This window comes from Strix uralensis, chromosome Z (genome assembly GCF_047716275.1).
Source record: "Strix uralensis isolate ZFMK-TIS-50842 chromosome Z, bStrUra1, whole genome shotgun sequence".
Classification (NCBI taxonomy): Eukaryota; Metazoa; Chordata; class Aves; order Strigiformes; family Strigidae; genus Strix; species Strix uralensis.
Window position 1 is genome coordinate 88,608,382 of NC_134012.1, and position 25,381 is coordinate 88,633,762.

Consider the following 25,381-nt stretch of genomic DNA (forward strand, 5'->3'; position numbering starts at 1 on the left):
TCATTTGCCTTTGGGCTTGAAAAACATTTAAATGCTGTCAGGTTATAGCTTCTTGATACAGAAAATGAATTGCATAATGAAAATTGAGTCATCTGATAAACCACAAAGAATTTTTCCTCAGCAAAGAGACAGTTTGTTCCCACGCTGTGCTACACTGAATGTGTTTCAAGCATGCAAATACCTGTCAGATGTGCTTGGTAGGAGTGGAAAGCTGAGGTAAGGAGTTTCCTATCTAGATAGTAAATTGTTCTTCTTTCGTTTCAAAGAGTGAGGTTGGCTACCAGGGATCTAATAGCCGACTCCTGTCACCATCTTCAAGCGGGAAGCATGTTGGTGGGAGAAGCAGGAGGTTTGCTTTAAGTAATTCTGTCTTTTCTTCAGGCTAAGCAAACAGATTTAGCAGCAACAGGGACTCCTGATCACCCTGAGCTGTAACCTGAATTCTGAGGACATCTAGTGGTGTCAGCCCACTGCAGGGACTGGGTCCTCACAGCAGGTGGCTTCCCACTTGCACTTCTGTATTTCAACTGACACTGCCTCTGGCCTTTACAGGTTGAAGAGGGATGATTGCATCCCATCATTCATTTTCACCTGATTAATTAACTGTGAAGTCACACTACTTTTTCCTTGGTTTCTTTTCTCTGATCTTGGCACTTTCACTTTACTGCAAAATCAAATGCAGTAAAAACAATGAGTAGAATGTACATAAAGAGTAGTATTCTTCAGCTCAGGTGATACTAAATTCAACCTTGCCAGTACCATATATTCAAAAGTCATGAGATTGGCTCAAAAATCATACACTTCTAAGTAAATTTTGGATATTTTTTATATACATTCTGTTTTCAGGACTTTCAGAGTTCAAATATGTTGAGCTCTTCTTTGTATCAACAGCAAGAAAAGTGTATTTTTTGTTACTAAAAGGCTGATTTCTCAGGTAAATTAATGAGGTGAATAAGTTAGAGCTTTAAGAAAAGCACCCAATATTCCAAGATGCCAAATAAACATGTGAGATTTGTTAATGAGATGGAATTGTAATCCTAGCACTGCTAACCATTCAAAGACTTTCAGGAAGACCTGCTTACTACCCTATGATTCAGGTTTTCTACTTCTGAAGTAGAACTGTAGGTGTTGCCACACCTTTTTGAGAAATAACAAGAAATAATTAGCTGCAATTCAAAAAGGACTTTGATCAAGCCATGTGATACATATTACTTGTCAAGCATTATTACTGACTATTGCCTGATGGCATATTTTTCAGTGAGTCCTTGATCTGATATTTCCTCCTGAGAAGCGGGCATCATGAAGCAGAAATTGACATCATCAGTTCAAATTATTTTGCTACTTGCTCTGACTGCAGTGGGTTGGACTGGTAAGAACACTGAAACACTTGTTTTTCCTTGAAACGCTTTGTTTAGAAAGGTCTGAGGCTTTACCTGATCTATCCTGACCACCACTGGAGATTTTTTTAGAGATTTTGAAAATGGCTTGAGTCCTCTTTTCATAGTATTAATTTAATGATTAAGTGGTGGTGATGGTGAAAGGCACTCACTCCATCCCTACACTCACTCCATGCTTGTCACCTTGGGAACTAGCATCGTATCAATAGTAACACTATTAGAGATAGTCATACAGAACTTTAATGAAACAGAGATAAGCTTCGGTTAAAAAGCCACATGCTTTTCATGTCAAAATGTATGTAAATTTATGGTCTATGCTCTTCGTAGAAGTTAATGACAAGTAGCCTTAACAGGAAATATTCTTAAATGTATTGGGATTATTAGGGAATATTCAACTGGTGACATTTAGGTTGCCAATACACAAAATACTCCATCTAGCCCATTGATTCCTTCTTTTTATCACTTGTCTTACCTATAATTTACCCCAAATATGTGCAAACAGTGGAATTTTGATTCTGTTGCAAAGTTGAAGGTGAAATTTAATTTTAAGATGCCCTGAAGATAAAAATCTTGGATATTTTAGGAAAAAAGAAAAGGTCATACATTTACTTTCAAGATTTTGAATTTAATTTGGAGATAACTGTACACTTTTTAAGTTTAGATAAAGAGATTTTCATTTGAAAAAGTAAAATAATTTTAGTAGCTATTTTAGAAGTTTGAGGTAAAATTTATTTACTTTTCTGAAAGTTTTGACCCTTTTCCAGGCAGATTTATTTGCCAAATTTCAGTCCATAGTTTCAAACAATTTTAGTGTCCTCAAAAAAGCATTCCTTGCTGAATTTATCATTCAACAATAACAACAAAAATTGTTGTCCAACTCTAATATAACTAGCTGGATTTCTGCACTTCCCTAGGTCAATCATACCCTGGAAAACCTAAGATAATAAGATGTCGTTCTCTAGAAAAGGAAACCTTTTCTTGTTGGTGGAAGCCTGGCTCAGATGGAGGACTTCCTACTAATTACACTCTGTTCTACAGCAAGGACAGGTAACAAGTCATGGATATGTATTCTGTAAGTGATCAAGTGATGATTATGACAGAATGAGGGAATGATAGCATTAATTTATAAAGGTGTTTTATGAATCCATGTTAAAACTCAGATAGCCAACAAGGGCTACATGAGATGAATGGTTTTCCCTTGTTGGAAGAAAACATGACGAAAGAAAACGTGTCCAAAGAAGGGCAACAAAGCTGGTGAAGGGTCTGGAGCACAGGTCGTACGAGGAGCGGCTGAGGGAACTGGGATTGTTTAGTCTGGAGAAGAGGAGGCTGAGGGGAGACCTCATCGCCCTCTACAACTACCTGAAAGGCGGTTGCAGAGAACTGGGGATGAGTCTCTTCAACCAAGTAATAAGCGATAAGACAAGAGGTAATGGCCTCAAGTTGCACCAGGGAAGGTTTAGACTGGATATTAGGAAGCATTTCTTTCCAGAAGGGGTTGTTAGGCGTTGGAATGGGCTGCCCAGGGAGGTGGTGGAGTCCCCATCTCTGGAGGTGTTTAAGAGTCGGGTCGACATAGCGCTGAGGGATATGGTGGAGTTGGGAACTGTCAGTGTTAGGTCAATGGTTGGACTGGGTGATCTTCAAGGTCTTTTCCAACCTAGACGATTCTGTGATTCTGTGATACTGTGACTACCGAGCCCAAACCTTCAGCCTGTCCCTACTGAAACTCATCTGACCTAAAAACGCACTGCTGGTAAAGGTGTAGTATGTCCATCTTACCAGGAGGCACACAGCTTTTAGTTGAATGGCATGCTTCTCTGAGGAGGGAGCATCAAGGACCCGTGGGGCCATGGGGGCTCCCCTGGGGTGGCAGGGCAAGGCCTCCATCCAGGGCCCATCCCACCACCCCACCCAGGGAGCAGAGCAGGCTGGGGGCAACCCAGACCTGGGCACCGACCACCTCCTCGGGGACAGGGACAGGCTGAGCCCAGCCAAGCCAGGACGTCAGCCCACGGGTTGGGGCTGGCTCTGGACAGGCCATGGCTGGGAAGGGCGGGGCTGTGGGGCACTGGAGACCAGCCCTGCTGTGGCAGGCTGAAATGGGGACCTGGGACCCAGGCAGTGGGTGGGGAGGTCCCGGGGAGGCTGGGCAGGGACAGTGAGGGCTGGTGGTGCCCTGGGGGCCCTGATGAGGAACTTGTCCATTACAGTGCACAGAAAACCCCCATCTGGAAAAAAAAAAAAAAAAGAGTCTTTGCTTCCTTTTCTGGATTTGTGGCCATCCTTGTGGTTCCCAAAATGGAGTGCAATCAAATGTGGGTATTGCATCTCAAAGTTACTGTTTTGATAAAGCCTGGGACTCCCTCATCCTGTTTAAGAATAAAATGTGTATATGTTTAGCAACTTTGCTTAACCTGTGCTTCTTTGTATAACTGCCCTTTCTTCCTGAAAACAAGAGGTCTCAGAGCAGGGCCAAGTAAGCAGGGAGGCTCAGAGATTAAATTTCTTTGAATAAATCCAGTGAGGTTCAGAATAGGTAAGCTAAAGACTCAGACTTCCCTGCTTCGATTAAATAAACTCCAAATCATTTGCTATCAGGAAAGATGCAGCCTTTAATGCAGTTACCACACTCAACAATGATCTGAGAGTTTTTATTTTATGAAAATCCAGATGTTTCAATCTTGATCAAAACAGAAATTTTAATGAACATTTTAAGTCATACCTATCACAGCCCAGAACTGTCCTGCTTAGGGATGGATAGGAGTGCTTATCCATTTCACTAAATCTGCTGCACTGCTGAGCACTCCAGATCTGGGCCACAGTTGCCTTTCTTAGCTCATTGTCTCTCAGGTACTCCCTACTCCCTTTTTTTTTTTTGTGAACTGGGACAAAACTGCCTGCAAACCAAGAGACCTTGTTATTAGCAGTTCATAAAGCATAACAGTGGGACTGAAGTTCATCCTTGAACCATCTCAACTGGTGCTTTGTGTTTGTGCTGTTCTTCACACCTGGGATAGGCTCTGAGTATATCACCCAGTTCAGTTTACTGAGTACAAAACAATCCCTCTCCTAAAAAAGCCAAAGACTCATATAAAGGTAATAGGTAAGACATCGTGAATTAATCAGATATTTTTTGTTGAGACAGTTGTGATGAGCAGATAAATTAACATCTTGCTAAAACCAAAATAATCAATAAAACACTCCTCTGCCATAGGGCCCATCAGGTTACTTTCCAGGGGAAATATGTAAAGAAGATATTTAGCAACTTTTATTCTTTAGTGAAAATGAATGTGTTTAATTTGCCTTTTAACTTGCTTTTAAACATTTTTTAATATTGTCTTGTGCTGTCTCTGTAAATTTCTCTTTCCATTCTTTTGTTGGTATATTCCTATGTATAAAAAAGGGGTTAAAAGCATTCATCCTGAACAACTGCAGTAAAAATAGTAATGAAACATTTATGGTAACAGCATTTGACACTCACCGAGATGTTTCCCAGGGGTAGGATTATATATAGGTTTAAAGTTAAACATTTCAAATTTCTGTGCTGAACCTAGGCCATTACTAGAGTATTATCTGCTTTGCTTCATTTCCTAAACTTTTAACTTCTTAAATCATTTTATTTCAGTGAAGAAAATTTCTATGAATGTCCAGACTACCGAACGTCAGGTCCCAATTCCTGCTACTTTGATAAAAACCACACTAATCCCTGGACAACATATAATATCACTGTAACGGCAACGAATGAGATTGGAAGTAACAGCTCAGATCCTCAGTATGTGGATGTGACCTCCATAGGTAAAAAAGGAAGAATGAAATGGAAAACAAACTAGTTAGACATATACGTGGGTTTTAATCCCAGAACAAGTAGTGGTGAAAGATTTCTTTCCTCATTATGTGAAACTTGCTATGGAGGAGTGTTTACCTACAGATGATCTAAAATACACATCTTTATGTGAAAACTGCATTTTACTTACAAATTAAATAACTACATATTTTATTGTCATTTTAACGTTGACTGAAAAATTGGCTCCAGTTTCTAGTTATCTACCGTATTTCAATTAGACTCAGTGAGGGTTTTGCAGGTTGCTAGCACTGCAGATTATAAAACTTTCAAATTAGGTTGAACTACCTACATTTTCCAAATGTAAACATTTTCTGTCTGCTGGCATTGCAGTCTCAGGAGGGTAAAAATAACTGCCTAAGCACTCTGTGGGCTTTTTGTAGTACTTCGTATTCCTAACTCTGTCCTGTTTTCTGCATACACATAATCTACACATTGTAATCATAAATGTACTTAGTCTTTTTAGCTATTAAATATCTGACATTTTAATGCTGCAAGAGTGGCCTAATGAAATCATGATTTGTATTTCCTTAGCCTGACAAATTCAGAGTAAAGTCTAAGATTTGCTGATCCTGTGGTAAATCAGTAGCCAGGTAAAGATTATGAGTGAGAAAGGAAAAAAGGCTATTGTACTATTCCCTCACAGGAGTGCTGAATGATATGAAATTAATGTGATGAAATACAAAACCAGAAAGGAAGTGCCTTTTCTGAGAGAAAATTAAATTATTAATGGCAAACTTTTCATTTATGCAGTTCAGCCAGATGCTCCTGTGAACCTCTCTCTAGAAACAAAAACATCTGCTGGCATAATGTACCTTTGGGCAAAATGGTCTCCACCTCCGTTAGCTGATGTCAGTTCTAATTCACATGTATATCACTATGAGCTACAACTGAAACCTGAGAAAAAGGAAGAGTGGGAGGTAATGGAAAAAATATATTTATTGTATAAATGTTCTTTTCAGTGAGTCCTCTTGTCTGAATTTAACTGGTATTACAAAAAGTTTCTCTAAGGACAGAAAAATTAATGTAACCATATCTGATTAAAGAAAGAAAAATACTGTAGTGGTTTGTACAGACAGTGAAATTCAAGGTATTTGTATAATTGTCCTAATGCCATATACTAAAAAAAAAAACTATTTAGCCCACTGATATATTTAATTGTAATTTTTGTAAATGTGTCTGTTCCCCAGTGTCACAGTAAAAGACTGCTCAGTTCATGTAGTTTAAACCAAATCAGGATCAAAGCAGTATATTGATTCATTAAGATGTAGTTAACAAGCAATCAGTTAACTATGCAGTCAAGGTCAGTATCAGCAATACACAGATAAATCACAATACCGGGCACTTAAAAATGTTAACAGACACATACAAATTTATAAAACACTTCTCTAACTAGTCCCAGAAATATGCTGTATACAGAAATTCCCCTCTCCCAAGAAGGGTAGGTTACAAGCACACCCCACCCTCTTGGGAGTACAAACTCCCCTATTTACACCCACTTCTGCAGGGGACCATGGATGCTTTACCTTAATGTGAACTCATGTCCCTTCTTACAGTCTGCTAAGACACACATCAGTGAGAAGGTACCCACATGATCACATGCGTACACACAGGCATGGGTTTCTGCGGTGCTGCAGCCCACACTGTCTGGAGTGCAGCTGCTCACAGCATCAGAGAGGAAGGCTGCTCTGTCTGGCCCAGGTGGAGGTCATGATGCTAGCAGAGCAGCTTCTGATAGCATCAAACTAAACTTCAGCTACTGCTGAAGTTTCCAATCTACCCCCCACTATTACAAATTTTCATGCTTCTTTAATACTCTTTGTTTCAGAAGTCTCTCAGTTATTCCCTAATTACTGTTTAATTGAGCTGAGAGTCATCGTCATAATCATCCTCTTCAACCTGATCAGTTGGGGGCAACCCCCCTCTCAGAAAGTTTGGGGTGTCCTACTCACATACACTATTTCCATTGGCATTCCCAGCTGTTGCCATTTTGCTAGTAGTGGGCCACAGTACTCCCACGACTGAGATACCAGGATAAAGTATCATTCTTAAAGTCATAGTCAGATGGCCTTAATGCTGCCTAAATTGTTGATGCCTTATTGATGGAGAAAGCTATGTGTCTTGAAAGACTTCTGAAGAGAGATTCAAAGGGCCTGAGGAAGACACTTATTTTTAAGCACTAAAACTAGCCACTAAGAAGCATTTACACAGAGGGTTTATCTGTGAGTTGGACTGTCTGTAGTGTTCCTTGAATGGTGGATCTGATGGAGTACTAACTCTAGGAAGTCTAAACTAAATATGTTCTCGAGTGTCAGAATCTCAGTGTCAGTGAAGTGAGTTTTTCTGTTAAGTCGCTACCTTTGCTTCTTTCTAATTCACATCTTATAAAATATCTGACTGAAACCCTTGCCTTTCAGAAGTCAGTGACACAAGCCTGCTCCTTTATGGTTTATTTGTTAAAATGGCCCAATTCTTTATTATTTTTCCAGTCCATTTTCTTTTCCAGACAATATCTGTTGGAGTGCAGACACAGTGCAAAGTGACTATGTTACAAGCTGGGGTGAAGTATGTTGTTCAGGTCCGTTGTATGTTAGACCATGGAGAATGGAGTGAGTGGAGCTCTGAAAGACGCATTCAGATCCCCAATGGTGAGTGAATGATTGCTCCTCTGTTAGTCGTTTTTAAATTCTAGCCAGTTCAGTGTTGTGAAAAGTGTCTAAATGGCAGCCCTGAAAACACAGTTCCTCACACAGATACTTCATAGTGCTGGAGGAACAGCTTAGTGATCTTACCATACTTTTTGTGTAATTGTGTATTTAGTCCTATTGATCCACTCAGCTAGCTATAACAAACAGGTTGGGATTTACTAGGAAGTCACTTCTGATACAGGTATGCCTAAATAATTTATTGTTCCTATCCCTCTATTTAAAAATCATGCTTATTTCATCTATAGCTATAGAGAACAGGTAATGCCACTTGTGTAAGAATCATTTCTTTGTTCATTAGTTAGTGTCCTGAAAGCACTGCCATGTCTAACAGAGCATAACACCTGCAGCTACTATCACATGGAAATAATTATCTGAGTTTTGTTGGGTTTGAGTGGACATATTAAATATGCATGACATCATGTCTTGTTGTCAGACACTTTAGCTAGGTTGTCTCAGTGTCTTCTTCTGTATTCATTATTTGACATGGAGATTGCTGAGGTACTGTTAATAGAAAAATATTTTTTAAATGTTCCATTTTCAGATCTGCCTTAGGCAATTAGCAATTTTAAAAATCAATGTCCCTACTCTAAATAGTAGAAAATACATATTATTGATGTAATAAGGCCATATTTTGCCACAAATATATAACTGCAAAAGTTTCAAACACATCAGGGGTTTGACTAGCATCATCCTATTCAAAATTTAAGCATTTTCTTCTGCCCTACTCTAAGTGCTTTCTTTGGTCTATGAAAACATCACGAGGAATCCAAATAATTATAAATTGCTTGGCAGCAATCAGGCAAGTAGCCTGAGTATTGAGCATAACGTCACTTCTTTCAGAAAAGAATTACTGGCAAGGACATAGACAAATGGGCAAACACTTTTTTCATTTTTTTCCTATAAAATCCAACAAATGACAGCATATTTTTTAAACAATCAGAAGCATCTTAAAGCACTTTTTTGAAGAAAAAATGGTTTATGTAGAAAATAGATTGGGTAGCAGAGTGTATTTTAATTCATTTTATAGAACCTGCTATGACAGTATTTGAGCACCCCTTATCAGATCTGGGGGTAGAGAGGAGCTACAGCCAGGGAACTAAAACATAGCTCATCAGCATAACTGCAGTGGGAGAGGGTTTTGAATCCAGATCAAAGTAAGAGGCTGCTGCCCTAACTAGTGAACTGTCCTTCCTTTCCTATGCTAATATGAAGCAAAACTTTTTTCTTGTAGAAAAACAAGTATTCCCCTGTGCTCTGCTTGGCATCATTTTATGAATTCAGGGTTGACCTAATGAATAAAACTTACCAGTTAGTTAACTTCTTTATCTCTTACAGGAGAGTCACCTCCTGAGAAGCCTACAATAATAAAATGCCGTTCTCCAGAAAAGGAAACATTTACTTGTTGGTGGAAACCTGGTTCAGATGGAGGACATCCTACTAACTACACTTTGCTTTACAGCAAAGAAGGGTAATAAGCTGTGTATAATTATTCAGTTTTATTGGAAGGACCTGGAAAATCAGTATTGTTTGGTTTTGCATTTTGGAGATGCTGTTTTTCATAGCATGTGGTTTTGTCCAAGTGACATATTCTGGAATAGCACTATCAGCAACATATTTAAGGTTAAAATAGGATCTTTTGTAAGGTTTTTCAAATTTCTGTGAATTCTTCTTCCACGAAAGATAGACTGCCTTGAAAGTTGCCATGGCACAGCAACTGCACAATAGTATGCAATACAAATGTACAGTCCTGTAGCTCTTCAGTCATGCAGCCCCAGAAATAAAGCTTTCCAAAATGACCAGATATTGAAATTTTCATCTTCTAATAATGCTTATTTTGCACAAGTATTCATAGGCCATGAATGCCTCCTGGCTTCTGCAGTAAGCTTGGTCCTGGAACGTAGATCGAGTACTAAACATTAATTTTAAAGGAGTAGTCAATAGTTTGTTTGGGTCCTGAGAGCTATTTTTGGTTCACGCAGCACTGCTCAGCCTTGGACTGACCTAACTGGATGCTAAACTCTGTACTTAGCTGAGGGCCAGGTCTTAGTGGAAAAAGACAGATACTGGTCCAGCCAGCCAGGGCAGAGTGTGAGGTCCACATCCACAACCTTCTCTTTCGTTATTGTGCATCACAGAGGAGCCTAGAAACAAGTACTACATACTCAACTTTCTCTCCTATCCCTGCTCCCTTTGGGAAGCTTGGGAATGGATTTGGAGGACAGGTACAAAGTAGAGGTTTTCAGCAACAGGTGATGAAAGACCAAAATAAATCCTGGAAATGCAGAACTCATGTAAGTGTGAAATGAACACTGGAAATACTCAGTTTTTAATAGATGGGTTAGAAGACTTCACCAATCACTTCTACTGGCTCTCTGGAACCTGTGAGGACTATGCAGCAGACAATGGCATTCTGAAAAGTAGGAGCTGCACTCTACTAGCCCACTGCTGCATCTACAACAGCCTAAATTGTTCAGGCTTCGTAGTCTTTATTTTGGGAGGAAAACGTGTGCTACAGTCTCTGGAATTGTCCAATGACTCTTCAGTCTGAAAGCAGTTTTCTGATTTTCTTCACATTGCCAGGCATGAAAAATCTTATCCATCCCTAAATAATGCTGAACTCCTAGTAATCAAAGTCATGTGGTTTAGTCTGTGTAACCTAATCACTGTGATTCTTTCATTTCAGAGAACAACAAGTTTATGAATGTCCAGATTACAGAACTGCAGGCCCTAATTCATGCTACTTTGATAAAAAACACACCTCCTTCTGGACCATATACAATATTACTGTGAGGGCAACTAACAAAATGGGAAGTAATGTCTCTGATCCTCATTATGTGGATGTGACTTACATCGGTAAGAGATAAAAACTATTTTCAGTGGAACCAAATAATTCAAAATTATGGGTTTTGACACAAGAACTTTAATTCCAGCTCTTCTCATATATAGTATTATATCAGTTAAAACTTTGTAAGAACAAATAAGATCTTATCTGGTGTAATAATAAATCAATATTCATCCCTTTACCATTTTATTTTCAAATGAAGCATAAAAATGCTAAAAGCTTTAAAATTGCATTCAGATAACCATTTAGTGGTTTTCCATGTTTCTTTCAGTCAAGCCCTAAGAAACATCATCCACCTAAAATCTTTTTCCACTCTACTAGCAACTGAAAGAAAATTGATTTTTTAACTAATAATACTTATATTTGATTGCCTAAAAGTAGTTTCCAGACCCAGGAGAAGCTGAATTAGTGCTTTTTAAAGCAGTGTACTGATAATCTCTTTTCTCAGACTTTTTCCACAGAGTGACTGTGGACAAGTATTTAGGTTTTTTTCTAAGGAAACAGAACATTATCATTGATAACCATTTTTTTATCAAGGACCTGACTGCCAGAAGCCTAGCAACTGGAAAAGGGCTGCTGGAGAAAAGGCTTTATTTTTTAAATCCATGCCCTGACTACTTACTTGATGAAGCTTTGCATCAGACAGTAGTAAAATACATGCACCACATGCAGAAGCTCTGCCTCTGAACCGAGGAAGCTGCAAACCTGACTGTAGCAGAAACCTGCATTCCATTTTGGTTTATTTTTGAGATATAGACAGGACTTTAATATTACTGGTTTGTTTTATTTTAAATATCCTTATGTATGCATGTAGGTGTTATGTTTTCTGAATGTAAAAGGTGGGAGGAGGGGAAAGCAAGTTTCATCAGCTACATCTTGTGTTTTCAGCATTCCTAAATATATATGCCAACTTTGATAAGATTATGGTAAAACACAACTTCCATAACACAGCATTAAAGAAGTTAACTTTGAAACATAGTTGTGGGGAAAAGCAACAATAAATGGTAATGTAAGAAAAAATTATTTCTGGTGATAAATGATTAAGACAAATCTCAACATGAACTCAACATATTTACTGTTCTTCATTTTTTCTTCAAATTCATAAACCCATGCTTACTTTATCAGGAAACTCTTGATCCCTGTATTCCAGCATCAGTTCTAAATTACTAGACACAATGGAGGTGGCAACTCACCACTCACACCATTTTATATTTCTTCCTAAGATGCAAGAAAAAAATCATTTAGACTCTTATTGTCAGTTCTTTCATTTTAACAGTACAGCCAGATCCTCCTGTGAATGTAACTCTAGAATTAAAAAAGCCAATAAATACAAAACCGTATCTGGTCTTGTCATGGTCTCCACCCCCACTGGCTGATGTCAGATCTGGATGGCTTACCCTTGAATATGAGTTGCGACTCAAGCCTGAAGAAGGAGAGGAATGGGAGGTAAGAATGTTACAAGTTTTTGCTGGATGATGTTTTCTGATCAGTTAGATTTTGTCAGCCAGGTCCCATGCCTGATTATAATGAAGCAGGCACGTTGAGTAGTTCATCGTTTTTCTAAAGTGCTTGTGTGGTCTGTGATTTCCTACTGAGAATACTGGTATCTTGGATGCTGTCACATGATAGCAGGTGATAAAGTACTTATTTTTAATTGTGGCCATTTTATATTAATCATATTGGCATTACAGTTTAAATTATTTCTTCTCATTTAGTCAGGTTTCTTTTGTGATAATTTGTTCTTAACCACAAGCGCTTTTTAGGTAACAGAAAGCTCAGTGTCATTATGTAAAATCATTTAAATTTGTACCAACAGCCATTAGGTGATAGTTGTCACAGCAACATAATAATACTTGTCTATAGGCAGGATCTGCAACTCAAACAACTGGCAGCAAATTAAAGACTCCAGTTTAGGATTATTTTGGCTGCATCCCCTTCTTTGCTGCAATACTTCCCAGCCATCTCTGTATCTCCTCCTTCCTTCCTCTGCACTTCCCAGTCCCCTTGGCCATCGCAAGATCCACTTTTTCCTACCTAGTGCAGTTCATCCAACTCCACATTCCTTCTTTTCTCTCTGCATTATCTTTCCCCATCTCTGTTTCTTGCCTCCTTCTCCTCGTTTCACCATTGCAGTTCCCACCATTACCACAGTTCCTCCCTATTTGACATATGCTAATGATGTGTTTTTGTAGTAGTTTAATTTGCACAGTCTACCAGAGCCAGACCTCATTCCCACTGAATTACGTTAGAATGCTGAACTATAGAAATTAAATAAATGTACTGTTATTTCATGCCTGCATAACAATTATTAGGAAGCTGTCCAGATTAGTTCTATATTCCCAGCTTGGTTATCAAGACTTAAACCTAACTGTGATTTTCATAGAAAAATGTCTCAATTTTATATGCATTTTATGAATTTTATTTGATTTCCAGACTGTTTTTGTTGGACAGCAAACACAATATAAAATGTTTAGTTTAAATCCTGGAAAGAAGTACATTGTACAGATTCACTGCAAACCAGACCACCATGGATCATGGAGTGAATGGAGCTCAGAAAAGTATATTCAGATCCCTACTGGTGAGTGGCCAGGTGTTCCTTCAGTAATAGTTATTACATGGAAGTTCATGTAATACTTCTGTTAGCTGTTCGTGGCACCCATGCAGATTGACATCCCATAGTTTCCCTAGGACAGGTAAGAACATCATTGCTAAGGTAACTGAATTCTTAGCATCCCTGCACCATACCCAGTTAGCTTTCCCCTTCATTACTTTTTGGAGTTAAGAAGGTGAAGCCATTTCATAACTTATTTAAACCATGTCCTTTCTGTTTATAGCCTCATTTGTTCTCATGATGGTAGCTTTTAATTAGAAGAATACCAGTAACTGCATTAAAACTGCTACATAGACAATAAAGAGTGACTGCCTTCAGGCAGTAACAGCTCTTCATAACTCTTTATCTGGAATGAACACCTCAATGTAAAAAGTGTCATGTTACAATAGAAATCCTTAAAAATATCTAGTCTAGATCATTTAACCCACCATTTAATTAATTGTATGATATGTATTTGATAATTAAATACAATATTGGCATAATTGGATTTGACCCCAATTGCTACAACTGGCTTTGACAAAATTTTCATCTTCATACATTTGTGTAGCATTTTTCCGAGAGTTTATTTCCTGCACAGTGACATTAATGAAAAGTATATTTATTATCAGATATTACAATGATCAGTGAGATCCACCTGTGCTAATAAAGGCCTCTAGATTCAATACCAAATTCGGTGGTTTAGACCAATTTTTAAAATAAAAGTAATTTGAGACTTTTTTTGCATGATGACTGTCCATATGCTAGATGTGCGTCCTTAAATAATTCTGTTTGTTTCTTAGACTTTAGAGTAAAAGACATGGTTGTGTGGATCATCGTGGGTGTTTTGTCATCTCTTATATGTTTAATCATGAGCTGGACAATGGTTTTGAAAGGGTACAGGTAAGTCACCAATTTCACAATTTCACAGAGTTGAAAATCTCAGCAAACTTTTCAAAAATAGGCTTCTAATATTTGATTCAATTTCCTATAGGTTTTGTGTTCCCTTATAAGCTGTAAGTTACAGGTATTTGACTTTAAATTTGCAACTGATAAAGAGCTATTTCTGTTCTTTAGAGAATCCAGGCTAAATTCTCAATTGGTAAAGACATGTTAGATCTGACCATCTTGGTTAGCCATGTAACTATTCAGTAAACATCATTTGGAGTATCCCTGCTCCTGTAGAAGACACACCTTTTAGTTTTGCCTTGATTTCCTAAAGGAAACAAGGTTATATTATTAGGTTGTCTTTCTGCCCACCTGTCTGTCAATTCCCCAAATAATTTATTAGAACACTTGCTAACTTCAGTCAAATCTGAAAGAGAAAGATTATCACTTTTGTACAAGTCTTGCAAAAAATACTGGCTGAGTAGAAGAAAGAGATAGAAACTGTTGATGGAAAAGCCATCAGAAGTCATTCATCATAAATCTTGTTTAGTAGTAGTCAGTTGATAGTCAAGTATGTACATACAGGCCCACTAATCCTCCTGAACATAGCCCCACATAGCTGTTCCTTGGCCAGTGATGAAGTTACAGAGATATTAGAGGACTGGAGGTTAAGGGGCAATAAAGGGTCATTAGCCCTGTTACTTTTCCAGTTGAATAACTTTTGTACTGTTCTCATTCTTATAAATACATCTAAGAGTAACTTATGAACTGTAACTGGATTTGTAAGTTACCCGACTTGAGAGGTAGACAGGAAACAGAGATCCAACAGCGAAGTATCAGATACGGGAGAAGTGTTTAAAATGTCAGTCACATTCCAAGGAAATAGGAGAACAGAGAGATAGGGCCCATACTCACACCCTGTGTGTTTGTTCTGTTTTTTTAGAATGATAGCCTTTATCCTACCACCAGTTCCGGGACCAAAAATAAAAGGCATAGATACACATCTGTTAGAGGTGAGTACCACTGATATCAACAAAAGGATTCACTTTTCCAAATTATGTACTAGCAAACACAATTACCATAACAAAGTATAAACCAGCTTCAATTAATTTAATCAATGTTAAAAATAAGTGATGCTTTCAGGTTGATCGTGTGGAGTGTATGTGTGAGACAGTCTTGCCTTGCACTAGTAATAGCAGGGTGTTTGAGAACAGGGTTCATGACCACACCAGTTCCCTGGGACACCACAAGACCCAATGCCTGTGTGATCTTCCTAGTAGTTCTTAGGGAAGTTGTTCCTAACTGTCTCTTGCCGTGCTGAGGAGACAGGACATAGCCACTTTATCATTCTCCTCCACTTCTTCCTAAACCGATGAGATCCATACCTGCCAAAAGCTCCCTAGTCCTCCCATTTTAGAAACATGAATTCGGGGATTGTGTCTCCCCACTGAGGGAACTCAAGAAATTTTCTTCTGTTCTTCCACTATTTTCTGCAGCAGTACAAATTCAGTTTAAGTCTAGTGATATAACTATTAAAAGTATTTGTATATTGAATATGTAGATTGTTCACAATTGTTCCAGTCAGATAAACTAAGGTTAACAGTGAAAAAATATATCTTATTATGTCCTTAGACAGGAAAATCTGAAGAACTATTGAGTGCGCTTGGTTGCCATGGTTTCCCTCCAACATCAGACTGTGAGGAACTACTGATAGAATATCTGGAGGTAGAGGACAGTGAAGATCAGCAACTCATGCCAAGCCATGACAACGGTCATCCCAGTAAAAATGCAAAAATGATAACCAAGGAAAAAGACAGCGACTCAGGCCGAGGGAGCTGTGATAGCCCTTCTGTGCTTTCTGAGAAGTGCAGGGAGTCCCGCGCCCTTCCATCAACACTTCAAACACAAGACGTAAGAGATGTTCAAGAAAATAAAGAAGGAAAAAGGAGCTGGGAAACTGAGTGTATAGCCTCAGAACAGAAAATACTCCTCTTTAACAATGAGAGTACAAAAGAGACCACATGGCCTGCAACTCAGTTACCTGATAATCATCCTCCTATGTTTGCCTACCACAGTATTGTAGATGCACATAAGATAACGTTGACTACCACAAATGTGAACATCGCATCATTTTTGGTGGGAAATGAAGAGCATCAGTCACAATATCCTATCACTGAAACTGTCCACGATGACATGGAAAAGCAAAGAGAGATGGAGAATTTGCATTCCAAAACTGACCAAACCACAGTGCAGGTCATAAAAACCAGACCTAATGACAAGTCACCTTTTTTGAATCCTAAACTAATGGATTATGTAGAAGTTCACAAAGTCAGACAGGATAAGGAGACAGCAGTATTACTGAAACATAAAGAAAATAGTGGAAAGAGAGAAAAATATACTGTTCCAGGAACAAGCAAGGAATATACCAAGGTCTCAACAGTTGTGGACCATAATATTCTAGTATTAATGCCAGATTCACGCATCCATCACACATCTGTGATTCAAGAACCTGCAGTGGAAATGTCTCAGAACCTTCAGCAAGGTCAAGCTGAGAAAAATATGAGCTACTGTCTGACAGTTCCAAGCGAGTGCAAAAGAGAGACCAGTGGATCAGAGTACATGGACCCATCTTCCTTTATGCCCTTTAAATAACTAGCAGTTAGCACAGTACATACTTAGTTATTTACAGTACAACAAAACCACAGAGCAAATAGTTCCTTAAAAAAGCCTAGCCTCCTGTGTGTATTATACGAAGAATAAAAGAACCTGTGGGTTGAGATAATAATCATGGAAATAAAACTTGGATCATTAACACACGTTTCTGACACAGCAAAATGAGGAAATGGATATTATCTGCCATGAAAAATACATTCTAAACTAATTATTCAGGTCTGCAGATCTTCTATTAATTGAGTAAACCTGAGGGAATACTGCAGATTCAACAAGATGAAAATTGTTACGGGTCAGTCAGTACACCATAGTGATCTGAGCAGTTCCTAAATCAGATAAATCATTGCACAACAGCGTTCTTATCTACAGTGTATTTTCTTCTGAATGCATTCTGACACTAGATAAGTTTTCATTATATCTTTTCTCAATCCTTAAGAAAAAAGGAGCTCTTATATATGACAAATCATATATAAAAAAGAATATATTCAACAAATTACTGTAAAATAACAAATTCTCCTAAAAATATTTTTGGGTTTTTTCAATGTGACAGAAAACTTTGCATCCCATTCATATCCTAGTCCAATCAAACCAAACATGAAGAAAATATCAGGACAATATTTGATATACCGCCTTGCTGTATATAATATACAATTCTACTTTAGTACAAGACCATATGTTTAACAATGTATTTTTAAAACCTATTTTTCTATTACCCAAAAAAAGCAAAATAAAATATTTTTTAATTTCCCAATGATATTTAGCTACTTAGGAACTTTTCTGTTTCCTTCTGCTGAGACAGCGGTAACAAGTAAAGCTACCATTTCTATACAAAGCATAAAATTAAACTTTATACTAATTAAGAATATGAAGTAATTTTTAAACTATATTTCTAATATATTGCAGATGTATTACTATTTGAATTGTAAATTATTTATTTCACATGGTTTTTTATCACCTGTAATTATAAAAACAGAATCTAGGTTTTGAGAGCAAAGCTTCTTTCCCACTGATGCCAATCATGAATGGAATGGTGTTCTCCTGCATCCTTAGACATTGCACTTTTCTCTGAGCCTGGAAAGAAAGTTTGCAGTCAGATTTTTCATAATGAACTTACCAACATTCACTTTGGAATCCAGCCTCCAGCATCAAAGATATGAGGCATAAAGTCTGAGTCAGAGCTCTGCTGAAATAGCGGTGGGAATGAGGAAAGGAGTCCATGTACTTGGGCTGGACAGATGTACCCGGAACAGCAGTGGGAACAGTGAGGATTCCTCATATCCCATGTAACCAAAGGCAGAATCAAAATGATACTGGAACTCTGAACTTACTGTGGTCCTTCCTTCTTGAAACAAAAGTTTAATTTACTCCAGGAAAATATGACCAAGTGATGACTGATTAACAGTGGGCCAAGTATTTAGCCAGTATCACTATCTTCAGGGGAAACTGGAAACATAATGTAGGGGAAGTTGTACTGTACGTGTGAAGGAAAGTATATTTACTATAGATGAGCTCTCCTCTGTTCTTGTCCTTCCTGAACAGCTTTACATTTCTCCAGCTATTCATAATTTTATGCACTGAGACAGCCTTTCTGCAGTATCAGGTAACCTGCTGCAGAGCCAGCCAAAAGAGACTTTCAGATTTTGACGGTCCTAGGACACATCTCATTTGGCAAATCAGATTCTCACCTTTTACCTTCACTCCATGGAACTACTCAAGTATAGATCAGTCAAGCTGTGTAGCCCTTCTGCTGGCAGGACTTTAGAATTTAACTAATTATCTGTGTGTCTGTAAACATATGTATTAATGTATACTGTAAGATTTACTTTAGGCATCAGACTTAGAGCCTGTGTCCTCTATACAGGCAATGTACTGCCCACTTCCCAGAGGTTGATCAGAGCAGTCTGATGAATGTGTAGGGAAGTATGTTAGATTCCTAATTCAGCCACTTACTTAACACTTGAAGGCATGAAGTGGCTACTTCAGAGGGCAGCCAAACATAGAATTTTTAGCTACAGTTAACAAGACAATTTTACTGTAGATATACTGTTTGTAGTATATCTTACACATTTTCTAGAGATGCTAAAAGTACTGCAAAGAAACTATCAGCTTACCAGTCAAAACTGGCATGTTCTGCGAGGCAGCAACTTGTGTGTGTGCATTTGTGTAAGCTGTACACTCTTTCTGACAGTACTGCATTTACACTTCAGTTTTTTGAGTGAATCTGACAGAGCTGATCTGGATCAGACACATTCTCTTTCTTTACACAGATAGCCATATCTGAGCCAAGCCATTGTTTTCTACTCCTAATGCTGTGCATAAAGACATGCTGCTACAGGCCTTCTGTGATGCATGTGGTGATACATAAAGGCTATTGAATCTTATCAAGCCACAGCCTAAAGATTTTCCTTATCTAGTGGATTTCTTTGGGTAAAACACAGGTGACTACACAGATGTTGTAAACCAAAGAAAGCATGGGATAAGGTGTCAGCAGCAGGCCATTGCTGTCATATCAGTTACTTTGGTCCTGAGACAGACAAAACTTCTAGCAGATTTTAAGTGTATGATTCATCTTGCCTAACTGTAGGTATCTATATGTGTACCTCCAGTAATGCACACAGAAAGAGAACTGAGTGGAAGAGTTTCTGTGCTTTGCCATAAATTGGTACTGAAGCTGCAAAATAGCTGTAGCCTAAATTACATTGTGAGGTGTAGATTCTCTGCCACCTTTGCTGATGAATGTCTCAATATGTCAAATTCTCATGGCTTTCTGTGAAAAGGGAAATTCAGCCAGAGTAGAAAAGGTGCATTTGCTCGTTGCTCTGAGGTAGATAAACTTTCTGAGGGACATGCTAGTTAAATACAATTTGAACACAGTTTTTGTAAATATATTTAATTCTTTAATGACCTGAACAGGTTAATTATTTTTCCCTTGGATTTGCTTTTATTTTCCAAAACACCTTATTACTCCCAAGGTGGGAGCTACACTTTCTGATAGTGGCCTTTAACATCTGAAAGTACATTAAGAATAAACCAGAGTTCTGTAAAATCAGAATAACCTTCAGCTAAGCGCATGGGTCTTTGGATGTTCAAATACTTCAATCTTTATGTTTACAACAATATTTTTGCTTGCAGCTCTTTAAGGAACAGCTTTTTATTAGAAAATAGATGAGATTTTGCAGCAGTTGTACACAGTTGATTGTTGTAAAATTATGACACACCAGTGGGGAATAACAGACTCTTGACACTTCCTTTGATATACAGAGAGATAAAAGGTGTGACAGAATTTACCCCAGGAAAAGGAATTAGCCCTCTAGCTCTTGCACCATTAGTCAAATTTCTCACTTGGAATAATTATTTGAAGAGTTTGAACAATGTTTTCAACGTCAAATTTATGCATGTGTCACTTAAAGTGTGAATTACTTTTTAGTAGCATAACAGCCCTAAAAGGAAGCATAAAGGCTCTTCAAAAGTAATTAATTTTATAAAATTCATAAAATCAAATATATCTATTTTTAATTAATTACTTTTCCTTTGGACTCAGTCTAATTTTATTAAAAATTTTTCTTGAGTAGTGAAAATATGACTCTATCTTAAATTTTCTAATTAGACTTTTTTACTTTAGCAAAGACATATTTGATGTACAATTTCAGTATTTCAGTGTAATATTCCTGAGTGTTAAAGAAACACAATTTATTGAAGTGGGACATGTGCTCCCAAAACTCACTGTCACATAAAATGTAGGCTTGAAGAATGGTCTTGATGATACTATGTAACTAGAAAGATTATTTAATAAAAATGCAGTACACTGACCTTATATAATACTACTACAAGGATATATGTGTTCATGGAACAAACTGTAAAGCAAATATATAACGATAATTAATTTGTGTTAAAGCGGTGAATTTTGTGGTATATCTGTTTATGTGTCTATGTTTAAATGGCTGGAAAATACACAGTTGCTTTAAATGTCATTTAAGTATTTAAAGTGTAGTAACAGCAGGTGTTCAAACTAAGCAAAATATTTTTGTGATCTCTGAAGCATTGTATACATGGGGTTCACATCATGAAGCCTGTAGATGTATTTCATAGTTTTTTATTAACTGTGAACAATTTGAAGGTAGTGTGCAAGGAAACCAGTCATCTAAGCCAGCTGATAGATAGTAGACACCTTCTACAAAGCCATAAAGACAAATGAAATGAAAAAGTGTCATGAGACCAGGCATTATATTCTCAAAGAATTGCTACCTCAGATTATTTTTTTTGCTCCCTTTAAAAAGACAGACAAAAGCATTTTACTTTGTCTGTCAATTATGAATCATTCTATCGGGATTTAAAAAATCTTATTTGTAACATTCAAATTATTTTTGTTAACTAACAGCTTGTCATGGAATCATCACTTGTGTTGCACTGGTAGTAGTAGGATGGGATCTTTGAGATGTGCAGCTAAACGAAATGTTTTTAATATGAAAAAAATAACAGAGAAATTTCCATCTTGTAGGGAAGGTCATACTGACCAGCTTGGCAGCCATGCATCAGTCCCCTTCCTGGGCTGAGAAGTTTTTTGCCACTGCCTGTGTGTCCAGCTCACTAGGACTGAATAAGCTGAGTTGTCAGAGATGCTCTGATTCTGCATCTCAGCAATGGAACTAAGCATTTGTCAGTACTTGCTATTTATAAAGACCTGTTTTCAGCTGAGTTCCTGAAAGGTAAATCTTCAAACTCTGTCCCTAAATGAGTGAAAACGGAGGCTAGCCCCATTCTCAACTATCTCAAACCCTCATACTAAATTCAGACTCTAGTGCCTGTGGGTGTGGAAAGACAGACTGAATTACATAAACTGGAACAATCTTGAGGCCCTGCATTGAAAACCATTTTAAAACAAGTAACGGAATTTCTTCATTTTTCCTGTGTATGTCAAGCAGGAGTTTAAAGATAAATCGAATAGAGAAATACATAACATATGGGGATAGAAAGAGAGCTTAATGATGGGAAGAGGGACATCATTGCTGCATGTGGCAGAATGGAAGAGGAGTACAGGTCTATAGGATAGTACACTATAGGATGATAATTAGAGAAATCAGAGAGGGTAAGGATGCATTTTGACTACAGCTGAGAAGAGAGGGAGGAAGAACAGAAATGGAAGCAAAAGAAACAAATGTAAGAGTAGATAGGAAAAAAAGAGAACTAGTAAAACTGAGAGGAGTGATAAATGAGTTTGTGAGAAAAAAAGAGAAGAAAATGCTTTTATATCAAAAGTGGGAATATGCACAGCTGCCTGAGATTGTCCACAAAAGCAGTAAAGCCTTATTAAATGCTAAAGAGTTGGCAAAATGTTGAAATTGGCTACTACAGACCAGCTATCATATATGAGCAGAAAAAGTCCTGTAGATGAGAAGTGGTCATTCACTTGCTATCAGTTACAGAATTTTCTTCCACATACCTGACATTGGTCCTGGGCAAACAGAATGCTTGAAGAGCTAGACCCCTCATCCGATCTGCTGTTGCATCTCCTATGTTCCTAAGGAAAAATCAAGAGGAATAAAATGTACCACACTGTTTTTAAAAGCAGCATTCAATTTGTTAGATCTACAGATGAGGCATATTTCTCCATTTACATTGTCTCACGCATATGCCTATCATTCTTAAGCATTCTTCTATTTTTTTATTTATTAAAGATAATGTAATAACCTAGGAGCTCCAAGAGAAAAAGGTCTTTGTGGATCCTACTAAATGGTCTCTTGACATTTTTGGGCATCATTTAGTTTGTACCAGTGACAATGTATCTGTTAATATTTTCCTTAGTCAGAAAGTTCTTGGCTTGGTGATAAATTTGGAAGATTACCAAATCAAGCTTAAAATACATCTCTCTCATTTAAGCTATGTTTTTAAGAGAAACTATTCTATCTGTCAAAAGTAATTAAGAAAAATACCTGAAGTAGTTGTGTGGCCTTTTGCAGTGCTGATATGCTAAAAGCTGGGCTTATACTCAAGAAGTTGGTGTGTAGAGCAGTTAGATATAAGGGAGTTATTTTTTACATCTTCCTCTCTTATTTTTGCAAAGCTTAATGTCCTGTTCTAGTTTGTGATGTTGCTTGTCTTGGACCTTCTCTTTATTTAACTTTTTTTTGGACAATGTTCCTTTTGGGTCTGGTTTTTTGAGCTGCTGAGTACCTTCACCTCATTTTGACATCCGTAAAAATGGGAAGATTTCACTTCCCTTCCTACAAAGACTGCAATGGTCAGTTTTACAGACATGTAGCACTGAGTAGAATTTTTACAGAATGCTGGAAGTCTTTGTAGAAGTCACTTGTAGAGAATACCCCTTCAGTAGGACAGAAAATTACACGTCTAGGAAGAGATGTTTCTACATGCAGAATACATGCAGAAATATAATGATGTCAAAGCATATTTTTTAATGCTGTAGACTACTCTTAATTCTCATTCCTGTGTCCTTCAGTCCAAAAGAGGAAACTACTGCTTACTTACACTCAGAGATCCTGGGCTGCTTTAGTGTTGTTTACTTTTTCATCTTGGAAAGTAATTTTTTTATTCTGACTACAAATAGCATTCATCACCTGGAATAACACAACCAGCAGTTCCATATATGCATTATATTGCTCACAGATACTAGGCACTGTCTGGGCTTCTGAAATCTTTACACTGTGCTTCTTACATTTTTTCAGTCATTGTGTAAAATACAGCACTACTAAGGGTGCTGGTCTGAAAAAGTACTGCCCAGAAAAAAAACGTGTCAGCAGTCATTAACTAGTTGTATTTGTTCAATTTTCTGCCATGTTGTTAATTGCAGGTAAAAGTCTCTGTAACTTCCTTGCCTTTAATTGTGCGCCAGCAGGTCTCTCAAAGAAACATATTTATAAATTAAATTACATGTTCTGAATAATATGCAGAATAAACAGTATACATTCCAGTAAAGAGATGAGCCAATATTTAAAGCAAACTTATTTCCATTTGCATAAACCATTTCATTGCTAGCCTTGCAATACAAGCTAGGCATTTTTTCCATTATAATTTCAGAATTTGTATGCAATCTGGAACATCTAAGTTATTGCAGTGTCATTACTGTAGCAACAGAATGACTTGAAGCACAAGTATTCTATGAACCAGACCCAAATCTTTTGTAAATTTCTAAAATTTAAGAAACTCTATTAGAAAGTAGATTTCATATGCAGTATGTACATTGGTTGGAGAATACTGGTATAGAACTAGTTGCCCAGGAATTCTTCATTGTTTCTAAGTGTATCTGAAGGAAAATGCTTTAAAATGTGTTTTTAAAGTTCTTAATATTGAAAATGCTGGCTTTAATAAAAACTGTTAGTGATTTCACTTGTAAGATCAATATTGTTCTGGAGTCTGTAGCTTTCTGATGGACTTTTCAATCTTTTGTCATTGTAAAATCTCTTTGCAATGGTGTTCGCATTTCAATTTAATAAAAGTTCTAGAATAAATTTCACAAATTCTAGCTTTCTTCATGAAATATAACAATTCCAGTATACAATACATAAAAATGAAAAGGCAGACATCCAGCACAGTCTGTAGGATGGGGTCCCACTGTTCTGCATGTGGAAGGCCCCATGACAGCGTTTAACCCACTTTGCATGCACCCAGTAATTGGGCAGGTTAACGCAGATGGGTCATGCACCAGTTCACAGCTTTCATACTCATGCTTCTTTATGACTCTTTGTGTTGATGAAATTATCACTGAAATTCAGGGATTTCAAGTTAGCAAAAGTAAAGTTTGACTGAGCATTTGGGAGTCCTATGTATGTAAGCACTAACCTGGTTAGTAGGAAGTACAAATCTGTGACCCTTGTTTGCCGCAAGATCAGGCAGTTTTCCTACAAAACTGGTGCTGCCCCTCAGGGAAGGTGATGTAGTCAGCCTTCTGCCTTAGGAACAGCCAGGGTCACCAAAATCATTGTGCAATACCTTTCACTGGCAATTGTGTCTAGTTACAGTGTTTGCCAGCTACTGTTCTAGGGAACGCCATTACAAGCCTTATTTCTTTTAGTACTACCAGGCACCTTGTAGGAGGTTGTGCTAGTACTCTTTGCTGAGAAAACAATTTTTAAAAAGGAGGGAAGAAATGGGTCATCAGTTATCGCTCTCACAACATCTTTCAGTTTATCCACCCGGCTGTAAAGTTAACACCTCCTTCTGGGTTTTCTCCTGATGTGACTTTATACCGCCGGTCTGCCTCCTGCTCGTTGTTGCCCAGGCCGGGCACACCCTGCCGTCCTCAGCCCCGGGAGCGCCCTCGGGCGCTGTGCGAGGGCGGCCGGTGCTCACGCAATTGTCACCGCTCGGTACGGATGAAACACGCTCCCTCACAACCACTTTTTTAATTAAAGCAACATTCAAATTTTTCCAGAAAACGGCTCGAGATGGGCGTAGTATTGGATTACAGCAAAATAAAGCCGCCAGCCC

The 25,381-nt window shown here is 37.8% G+C and overlaps 1 protein-coding gene across 1 annotated transcript; it reads left to right on the forward strand.

Moving 5' to 3' along the window:
• Nucleotides 1–1,264: 1,264 nt before the first annotated feature.
• Nucleotides 1,265–16,918, forward strand: PRLR (prolactin receptor). Its single transcript, XM_074855544.1, has 12 exons — nt 1,265–1,369; nt 2,312–2,444; nt 5,026–5,195; nt 5,995–6,161; nt 7,748–7,889; nt 9,285–9,417; nt 10,633–10,802; nt 12,068–12,237; nt 13,225–13,369; nt 14,182–14,281; nt 15,210–15,279; nt 15,899–16,918. The coding sequence occupies exons 1-12, from the start codon at nt 1,300–1,302 to the stop codon at nt 16,916–16,918; spliced, it is 2,490 nt and encodes an 829-aa protein (XP_074711645.1). The 5' UTR covers nt 1,265–1,299.
• Nucleotides 16,919–25,381: the final 8,463 nt, after the last annotated feature.